The sequence below is a fragment of the Pinus tabuliformis genome, chromosome 9 (assembly GCF_031772625.1).
Source record: "Pinus tabuliformis cultivar Carrire ecotype Pingquan chromosome 9, CPIR1, whole genome shotgun sequence".
Classification (NCBI taxonomy): domain Eukaryota; kingdom Viridiplantae; phylum Streptophyta; class Pinopsida; order Pinales; family Pinaceae; genus Pinus; species Pinus tabuliformis.
The window spans coordinates 1,156,931,092-1,156,942,429 of NC_142307.1; the positions used below are offsets into that span (position 1 = coordinate 1,156,931,092).

Sequence of the window (11,338 nt, forward strand, 5' to 3'; positions counted from 1 at the left end):
GCAAAGATTATAAGTTAATTCTTGAGAGAATCCATACTAGCGAATCATGTGGACTATAAGTCCCTCATTTAGGAATCATCATACTTAATAGAAAAGCTTTTTTTATGTGTACTTGATTGTACTTGCATATGTTCTATTCTCAATTTAGAGGTTTTTAAATTACTATAATTGTGCCATGTGTTTTTCTATAGCTTCGTTAAGATGATGTAGAAGCTTAGTATTAAATCAATATTATAATATCATAAGTAATGCTAACGTTAACAAATGGTAACAACACTATCTATTACCTAAAACAAAGATTATCCAAATCAAACATGTTTTCAATAAAATTCTAGTTAACATACTATTCAATAGAAATTCAAGTACCTAACATAGTGTTATGGATCAAAGTTCTTAAGGAATAATTTAACCATGCCCTAGAGGTTATGAGAATCTCCACTTATACCTCAAATCCTGAAAAGTCTTTAAATGACATAAAACTATACTCTAAATTTGTTGTTTCACCTAGCTTTAATTATAATAGATTTTAATATATATTTTATTTTATAAAAAGGAGAAATAGAAGCATAATATATCTAAGAAAGGAGACACCATTCATATACTAAACTCAATAAACTGCTCAACAACTAAAACTATTAAAAAAAAAAAAAAAAATCACATTATCTTTTTAAATTTTTTTCCTTTAAATACTTCTAATCACCTTCAAAGTCTCATAAATTCAAAATTAACTTAAAACTCCATTTATTAAAATTAAAATAAACATCATAAATAAGTGTCTAAGTTAAATGTTATCATACTAAAACCTCTTTATCTCAGCCTAATTGAACCTGACTTTTGAAATTTAACTTCATACCTTAGCGTTTCTAGAAAGTCAGTCTATGTCCCAATTATCTCATCCTCTCTGTACCTTAGTTGTACATGTTCCTTGCTGAGGCTCATAAATTGCTCCCATTAAATATTCACTGACCATTCCAAATTTCCGTTCTTACTAGGTCAATGTACCTCGTGGTGTGGAAGAGGAGCTCAAGAAATACCATCCGTATTAAAATTTACAAATAATATATTTAAATTATAAATTAGATAAATATATTCGTTGTAGGACTATCGCAAGCTTTCTTGGGCTTGCTAGACAGTCGGCCATTCTTTACTTAGCACTGAGTGTCTACGTAGTGGAGTCCCCGGATTCGGATTCCGACTCGGTCAAGCAGAGCAGGCGGACCCTTTTAGACGCTGGTTCTCGTTGAAACAAACGTCGTACGCGAGACTTAGACTTCGAAGCGGGGGCACCTGTTTCTGCTCTCTCTGAATATTGACCGACAGGCGGTATCCTGTGCTCACATAATTGTTTAGTAGATCTCCACTATCACAAATCTCAGGGAATTTTTCTCTGTGTTCGAGTCGGTAAAGGATGCTTTAACTGGGACCCTAGTATTGCTTTATTTTTCCTTTCTTGCCGCCGGACTGAGTAAAAAGGCGATTGCAAATGCCCAAAGCAAAAATATATGCACTAGCTGCCATGATGCTTGAGCTTTACTCTTCTCATATAAGTTCTGCCAAGTTTTCTTTTCCGCTTTCGTTATTTGGTCACGCAAGCTATATGATCCTCGCCCTTGTCTCTTTTTCTCGCCCTTTCTGCGCTATTATGCCCCGCCCCTTCATTGTTCGCACCAAGTCAGAACCTTACATAAATATATCTAGATTTTAACTTCACGGATGGCCAAACATAAATGCCGATGTCATTTGAAATCCGGAGCAAGAAAACTCCAAGCTGTGTGACACAGACATTCAGCTAAAAGTCAACAAATAGTGCTAACTGCAAACACAAGAAACCCAGGCACGGCTCCTTTTTCTTTAGACGAGAATCTTTATCTCTTCTATAAATTCTCCTGGCATTCATTTCATTCAGAGCCAAACATCTCCAGCATTGATCTGATTTTCATTTGAAGATTAATAGGAATTCAGTTCAGGAGCCTGCGAATATATTAATCCTTTCGCGCTAAGCAGTTTGGAGTTTAAAGATTTTTGAACTTTGATTGAAATCGCCTGTTACAGGGCCAGGTGTGACAAAGAGTTAATGGAAATTGAGCTCACTGGATCGTTTGGGGTATAATAAGCAAAAAGTGCAGCTGAATGGCAGATGCTTTAGTGGATCCAAGGTGCCATTGCACGCTGAGACAATGGCAGAGCACAAGCAAAGATGATAACAGGTCAAGTAGGCGTATAACTTTTTCAAGACTATTTAATCTGTTCCTCGTTTTGCTGCTGGTGTTTCCTCTTCTCTCTCAGCCCGTTGAGCCTGCGCGTACAATCAACGCATGCCAGAAAAAGCAAAGAAACTGCACGCAGGAGATGCATCGGCCTCAAGATGTCAAGGTCACAAGATCGAATCCCCGGCGTCTTTCATCCGATCAGAACCAATTCAATGTTCCAGCTGCTCCGTCACGTGGCCGTCATGGCCGCCGAAGCCCTCCTTCGCCTTGGGCTAATTCTAGGCGTTATAACGCTAGCGATCATGAAGTTCCCAGCGGGCCAAATCCAATATCAAATTGATAGATCTTCAAGGTAATTAACACAGTCATAAAACCCTGATTCATTTGCACCAGCTGCAGTAACTTGCTAGTCTTTCCAGTATACCAGTTGCTTCATATGAGATCAGGAAGCTCTTTAATTGTATCGGGTGTACAGTACCAAAGCTTCGGCGGAGTATATAGTGGTGTCTACTTATTTCTTTAGATATTTATATATCATGTGCTGCTCAGTGCTGCTAAATTTGTTAAAAACTGTTAAAGCTATTAGAATGTTGCTGTCCATTGTTTCCGGTAACTAGTATTGGCCGCCGATTAGGCCAAATTATTTTTATTGAGGGGAAAAAAGGGAATAAAGAGTATACAGAGATATTTATTGACTGAACTGTAAGCCTTGTGCATTGTCATTTTTGAGGCCAATTGTGCATGAATATATGAATTTCAGAAGACTGCAAACCCTGAGTGTTGATTAATTTGAGAGATATACTTTTGATTATTTTCTTCCATATGATCTCCATGATTTGTCTGTGCAATACGCATCATACTTTATTGGGTGGCCAATTTTCAGCGCTTTTAAAATCGGCTCTGAAAAGTTTGAACATAAAATCATTTTATGATGCTTTGTACAGCCGTATTGGACAGATTGAGAGTGCAATTTGCTTAGCAAGGCAGGTGTCCTGCAACTTATGGGAGTTTTATTTTTTCTTTAATTTAATTTTCCTCGGCTGATTCTATTTGATTGACAATCTCTCATTGGACATCCGTACACATGTTTAGTTTGTAATTAATGGATGCCTATTGCTTATGCAAATATTTGTTTGAATGGGATAATTGGAATGACCAGTGCTTTCTCGTGAGATGTGCACTTTATTTGATGGATGTTGGCCAGCCTTAAAAAGTAGCAGACGGTTTTATTTTTATACTTCTTGAAGGGAATCGCCAAAAGCAGCTATGAGTTCACACTGAGGAGTCTACGCTTATTGGGTTTATGTTTTGAATTGAGTTCTGTTAGCAGGTGGCTTGATTCTTGGTTTGTCAAAGTTGTTGAACTGTGGATGATTTGTTGTTCGAAAGCAGATATAGTCTTTTGGTCCTTTGTAAATCCTTTTTTCCTCAGTTGGGCCTCCGCTAAAGTAGAAACGCATACATTTCGGAATTGACAATGGAAGTGACCTGTGCGATGATTAGATTCTTTCGTAATGATGTATGTTTAGATTGAAATGCCATGCAAAATTAGAATGATTAAGAAAGCAACTTTCAAAATAGTTGAGAATCGAGATGCACTTTCCCTTAACCAGAGGACAGCCTGGTCTTTATTCTTCACCTGTGGAGGCCATGTAATGATACAACTTTCATTTAAACAAGGACTAAGACTGTTTTCTGAAAGCTATTGACACGAATATCTAAAATAAAAGGAGGCTGCGTCCAGCACAATGTTAAGGGATTTTTGAAAATCTCCACGACATTTGCAGTGGTGAAGAAAACAAAGTTAAACTATCATGCCCTATAATTGCCTAATGGAAAAGGGAGGATTCTGCAGTTGAATTATAGTATAAACCTAAGCGTTTTGGTCTGAAAAAGTCCATTTTATTCCAAATTGTTTCGGGCTTTTATGGACTAATACAGTATCGAGTGTCTGAGCGAATAAAGTGAGGGGAGTGTGGAGTAGTAATTAAGGACGTTATCATCAAACCATGGGGATAAACTTTAGATTTTACTCATACCAGATGTCTTGAATTTCTATGAATGCTAAATCATTTATCGTTAACTACATGTTCATAGCAATAAATATTTGTATCAACAAACAAAATGGCTGTAGCTTTACTTGTACAATCTCAATATTAAATTACTGTAGTTTTACTTGTATAATCTCAATATCTCGGCGTAAAAAGGCAACATTATTTAGTGAAAACATCTCATTAATATGTTTATTTAAAAAATGGTATGTTTTTATAAAACAATTTAATATTAAGTGTATATTTTTATAAAATAATTTATTTGAAAAAAAAATTATGACTTGAAATAATTAGAAGGTTAAAATTACTTTGACCAATAAATATATTTTATTACTTAAAATTAAAGTTGGAATATTGATAAATATTCTCTGAACTATTGGTAGTAATGCTTAAAGTTGGAATATTGATAAATATTCTCTGAACTATTGGTAGTAATGCTTTTCAGGGATGTTTCCAATGTTCTAATAGGTTCTTGTGAGAAGCTAAGTGGGTGGTGATCTTTAATCATGAGGAGAGAAGCTTTCATTGTAGCATACAACTCATGAGGATGGTGAAGGTGAAGACACACTTTTCTTATGTAAAGGGCAAGTAAATATGTTGTTTTTAATTTTCTTGGCTTGATATTATTATTTCTCAAATTGTCTATGCTAGGGATCATATTTCTTAATGGTGATAGACATAGAAAGCTCATATTTCTTAATGGTGATAGACATAGAAATCTTATTAGGGGTAGATCAATCCAGCAAGCCTTCACACAATTATGACCTTCACTCACATCCCCTATATTGGTTGGGGAGAAAACACAATGCTCCATTGCAAAGCCAAAGTAGTTAAAATACAAAGCAACCTAAAAGCAACCTGAAACACTGAAATGTAATTCAATGAACTTGTTTCTAAGAAGTGAGAAATGTAAAAGACAATTAATATAGTCATGAAGCGGGAATTGGAAGAAATAATCTTATACATATCAATTGGACAAATTTTGATGTTTATAATAAAGGAGATAACCATTAGAGCTAAACAATAGGAAAATACATTAATCCATAATTGTTCATAAACATATCACTACATTTGAAAGCATGTGTATAGGCTCTTAAGACTCTCACCAACATGTAACCTTGAGGAAGTGATTAATTTGACTCAACATAAACCATAACAATTTTTTTTTCTAAGTAATGTTTGAAGGGTGGCATGTTCTCGTGGATCCATTAACTCTGGTGATGTGTCTATTTACTAACACATGTGAGTTTTAGTGTAATGGCAATTGTAATTCCAACAATTGGTATGAGAGCCAAAGATCTCGAGTTTGAATCACACTCGGCTCGTGTTGGGAGGGAGATTATTGGACATGGGATATACCAATGCTCCCCGTGTGTTTCGCAACATGTGCTTAACCACCTTTCATGGATCCGTTAACTCTGGTGATGCGTTCGTTTATTAACACATGGGAGTTTTGGTGTAATGGAAATCATGATCCCAACAACCTCGACGAGATTTCCTTCTGTGCACCACATTTCCTTAAAAAATCTTCATCACCTCTAAAGGTCCAGGACAAGACTAGCCAGAAATTCCTCAACTAGGGGCTCGAATAAAAATAGTTCTTACAAGAGTTCTAACAACAACCTTTACATGGTTTCTTGGGTAAATTTCTCAATGATAAGTTCTCACAAACATACTAGCCTATTTCTCAGATTAATTACTAGCTTCAACACATAAATGTGGCTTCTTTCTCTCTCAATAATCCACACTATTTTTACTCCCTTATTGTTGCTTGCATAATGTCCTACTCTTTCCATTTGAGTTTCACTCTTCCATGCATGATTGGTTGACATTGACTCCTCCCAAAGACAATTGCACTCATCCCATTTGTAAGAACTAAGTGAATTGACTCTCTCACCATTGTCTTACATGATTATACTTATCCACATCCTTTAATAACTAGTTCAGATGACTCTTATACCAACCTCACACATGCATTCAATGATTGGATTTAATAAATCAAATGGGTATTAAATGGTAATGACAATTAATTCAGGAAGAAGACTTGGAATTATGGGTATGTAGATTTACCCCTAGAGCGCCTTTTAGCGCACCCACCACCCCTAAGCCACTCTATTGTCAAATTATAGGCCCCCATGACTTTGTCCATGCCTATCTTGCAATCGGTGGTGCATCTCATTTTATTATTTTCCATATACAATTTCTACACACTACATCACTTAACCCATTCCCATTCATAATATATGAAATTATAAATTACTAATTTAGGAATAAAAACTAGGATGTTACATTTCCCTCCACCTTAATTTTACATTGTCGATAGTGCACAACACCCTATTCATGTACATGCATGCATATACAAAATTTTGAATCATAATAATCAACAATTTTACAATTTATTGGCTCCTACAATGATTCCAATCAGTAGTCTCTCATCCCCCTTTAGCTTGCACAACCTAAGGAATGAAATTTCCTTATCTGCACTATAGTCCATCAAACAATCTTTATCTCCTCCAAGGCTCCAAAATAGGCTAGACAAGAAGCCTCATTGTAATGACTCTAGGAACCTCATCTACACCCCAAATGGAGTCTTTATCCATTTATATATAATGTACACTTAGATTTCCCCAAAACGTACAAAATATTGTAGGTAATCTTTTTGCATAGCCTCCTTGTGCTCCTGCATAACATTTTTCGGATTGTAGTAGGTCCAATAGACCATTACTAGACCAATGAGTCTATTCCTAAGAACTTTTAACTTTTGATCCAAGATGCATACAATCTCTACTGAAAAGTATCCTTTGTGATCCACTTAGATCATAGTCCAATCAATCACATGGTTAGGGTCAAGAACATACTTCTTCAATAAAGATACATGAAGTGCATTATCTATTCTTATGGATGTAGGAAATGCAAGCATAACTGCAATGAGACCTACCCTCTCTAGGAGTTTCAATGGCGCATGATATCTTATTTCCGATTTTGGGTAACTTCCCACCTCCTCTTAGCATTTACTTCCAAAAATACATGTTCACCCACTTTAAATTCTTTATGTTCCATACCATTATTTGCATTTCTTTTCCTATCATGTGCAACATCTGAATTTTTCCAAAGCTCTATCATCTACTCCTTCATTTCTCTCTACAATTCTAGCCCAATGGCAACTTTATCTTATGGGTTATGCTAAATCAGTGGTGTGTGTTTTTTCCCCATATAAGGCTTCAAATAGGCTCATTTTCAATGATGCCAAATACCCTTTGTTGCAGGAAAAATCAACTAGATTAAGATACTATTCCCACTCTTAAGGGTTGTTCATTACATACATTCTTAACATTTCTTCAATTATCTAGTTGATTCTTTATGTCTTCTCATTTGACTCTAGAATATAAGTCATTATAAAATTTAGACTCATCTTAAATCCTTTTAAAAAACCCCTTTAAAAATTGAAAGTGAACTTGGGATATCTATATGACACTATTGCCATCAACACACCATGTATCTTGACAATCTCTTTCATATAAATATCTACAACGTTTGTTTCCTCATTGTTCATCTTAACTAGAATAAAATGTGCAACCTTTGTAAGTTTATCCATCGCTACCATGTTTCCTTGTGGTCCTTGGAAAATTGGTGATGAAATCTATAGTAACTATTTTATCCATTCAAGAATGGGAAATAACTATAACAATCTTACTAGATGTCTATGCTCAATCTTTACCTTTTGGAATTACATACATTTGGCTATATAACTAGTCACAACTTTCTTAATTCTAGGCCAATAATATTGGCTCTTTACTATTGGAATAGTTGGGTGTCCAACATATGGTATATTCTACATTATCCTTCAATAATAAATTTCTCAACTCCTGACAATTAGAAACATAATATTTGTTCCTATACAAGAGAATGCCATCCTCTTCTGACATATAATCTTTAGATTTCTATTGTATATTATCTTGATATACAAATTCTTTAACTTGTACTAAATTTTGGTCTATTGTTATAACTTTCAAAATCCTTCTTCTTAAATCTGAACTATACATTCTTTTGTTGTAGCATGCGTCTCATGAGCCCTCCTACTAAGTACATCCAAAACTTTGTGATGTTCACTAGGGAATTCCAACCATCTATTTTGTTTCACATCTAGTGTTGGTTACTCAAGAAAATATTTTATACATCTACGGTCTATCCTCTCCTGAAATTTTCTTCCCATGAGATGATGCCTCCACATTTTCAACATGTTGACAATAGCTGTAGGATCCAAGTCATAGGTAGCATAATTAATTTCATGCTCAATATTTCTTTATTCATAGAAAATAATGCTCCCATTTTGCAAAAGAACTACCTCAAGTCCTTCTCTATAGGCATTTATGCTCATAATGAAATTGTCATTTGGATTCATACTCTTTAAAGTAGGTGCATTGTTTAGCAAATATTTTAATTGTTCAAAATTCTCTTCACACACTTCAGTCCATTCAAAATTTATTCCTTTATTTTGCAATGTGGTAAATTTGGATCTGAAATCTTGGAGAACCCTATAATAAACTCATATGGTAACCAATTAAACCCATAAACGATCTAACTTTTGAAATATTCTTTGGTGTTGGAAATTATTCCATTTATTTGATGTTTTCTAAATTCACTGATATGCACTCCTTTAAGACAATGTGGCTCAAATAATGGATTTTTCTTTGACAGACAGTGCACTTGTTCAACTTAGCATACAATTGGTGTTCTCTCATCACCTGTAGCATTGTATTCAAATGTTTCTCATGCTCCTCCTCTATTTTGTAGTAAATAAGAATATCATCCAAGAAGACAATAAAAAACTTGTCCATGTAATCTCTAAACACTTCATTCATCAGGAACATAAAAATAGTCGATGCATTAGCCAACCCAAATGGCACGAATAGAAATCCATAATGACCATACCTTATTTGAAAGGTAGTTTTGGTAGTATCTTATTCTTTTATTCTCACTTGATGGTAACCCAATATCATGCTAATGTTACAAAATATATTTTCTCCCTTTGACTAATTGAAGAGGCTATCTATTGTTGGCAAATGATAATTGTTCTATATGGTCATTTTGTTTAGTTGTTTTAAGTCAATACACAACCTTATAGTCCCATACTTTTTCATTATAAAAATCAATGGAATCCCTAAATTGAGACACTTGGGTGTATGTACCCCTTCTTCAATGATTCTTTCAACAACTGTTGGGCATGGAATCCCCCCACAGCATGTTTTGGGGCTCAAAGCCCAAGTTTTGGTCAAATATGTTGTAAGACTCTGTGAATTGCAGGTGCGGAGTGCGAAATGTACATTGAGTCATAGGGTTGTTCGCCCTAAGTTTTGTAATGTAATGTAATGTCATGTTGGCCTACCCATGGTCAGTGGACCATGGGATTGTATAAATAGAACGAGTCTCTAAGTTGTAAAGATAATTAGAGATAAATGAGCATGGATAGAATCTAGAAGATAGCAAGCATAGAGAAGAAGTCTAAGTGTCTTGGGTCTTAGTAGTAGGAAGAGGCTCTGTAGCTGAGTGCACAAAGGCCTAGTAGAGTTCGCAACTGAGTGTGCGGACCCCTGCAGCTGAGCACGGGGCAGAGCCAAGTCTGTAACCCCAGAAGAAGAATAATAAAGAGAAGTTTGATTCCAAATACTTTGTATCTACTTTAGTATTACTTTCTATACATTTATACTGTTTTGTTTATTGTGCGCACTTATATGAATACTGAATACTGTTAAGTATAATTGGGCTCATATAGATAAGTTAAGTAATCAGATAATATCAAGTTAGTAGTAAGGAACTTGGGTAATAACACAGATCGTGCCTCGAGCAGGGCTACGCAAAGGAAACATTACAGGTTGCGAGGTACTCATAGGTGTGCGTAGCGATGTGCGCGCAGGGTCAAACCGTGGACCACCAAAAAACCCTCAGACATCTCTAGGGTGCGGAGACCTGGTTCTAGCACCCTCCCATACTACTTTGGGTGAGACCTCAATCCACACTCCGCGGACTGTTGCCGAAGGGGCCAATAGTACTGGGATTTGTTTAGCTAAATCATCTCTGAACCTAGGTAAAACCCCTATAAGCCAACAAATGGTTCCATTGCTAGGACTGGGATTTACGTAAGGGATGTTTGATGTCGTGTCACTGGAATCCAACAAAGAAAGAAATTGAAGGGTGTTTGGACAAGAAGATTCACGACTTCGCGGTGCAGGAAAACAGGAATCCGTGAGTATTTAAGGAACAGTGGTTGGAGCGCTACTTATATATGGAAATCCACAAAAGTTTATTTGCATCCTTTTCTTCTAAGCTGTATGAATGGATCGCAAAGCTAGCAGACAGTCAGGGAAGGTGTAGGCATGACAAACCAATCATGTGGACTCCAGAATTAGTGCGCAGACTAGAAGCGTTAGGAGATAAGATCGCGTGAGCTGTGGACCATTGGCTCGATCAAATTATAGGAGGATTTATCACTGAGTTCATGGTAGATACGACCGTCAGCTACAGTGAGGCAGAGAAACGCTTCCTCAAGGGACTGTGAGGTAAGTATATTAAATCTTTGAACACTTGGATTAAGATGCTATTGTGTGAAAAATGGGTTATGCGAATAAATTAATGTTTGGGACTACACGAAGTGGGAAGATTACAGAAGCGGAGATAATGAATAATTAAAAACTAGTCCCTTAATTTCACCCTCACGGGAAAGCGAGGAAGAGTGCGCGAAAGTTTCTCCAAGAAGCCCGGTCAGTCTGATAAGGCAACGAATTTCGCGCTTACCACCTCCACCTACACTACCACCCTTCTCACCCTCCTCACCTCCATCTCCACCCACCCCACCTCTGCCACCATAGTTCAGCATGGCAAGTGTGATCAAACTACCGGTATTCAGAGGAGTAGGGAATGAATATCCGAACCAATTATGGTTCATGGTAAGGGCGATATGGGAAGCACAAGGAGTCGTGGATGACAATATCAAGAAGGCTACACTGGTAAGCGTGTTGAAAGATCGTGCATTAACATGGTACATCAAGCATTCTAATGACCATCCAAACACAGGAATCA

At 36.3% G+C, this 11,338-nt stretch overlaps 1 protein-coding gene across 1 annotated transcript; it reads left to right on the forward strand.

Annotated features, from left to right (window-relative positions):
• The first annotated feature begins 1,604 nt into the window (after positions 1-1,604).
• On the forward strand, positions 1,605-2,910 carry CLE42 (CLAVATA3/ESR-RELATED 42). Its single transcript, XM_089441608.1, has one exon. It carries the CDS (start codon positions 2,131-2,133, stop codon positions 2,548-2,550), a length of 420 nt encoding a protein of 139 aa, XP_089297734.1. The 5' UTR covers positions 1,605-2,130; the 3' UTR covers positions 2,551-2,910.
• Positions 2,911-11,338: the final 8,428 nt, after the last annotated feature.

Excerpts from the sequence above, each read along its gene's own strand:
- CLE42 (XM_089441608.1), top strand. The coding sequence starts at position 2,131 with ATGGCAGATGCTTTAGTGGATCCAAGGTGCCATTGCACGCTGAGACAA.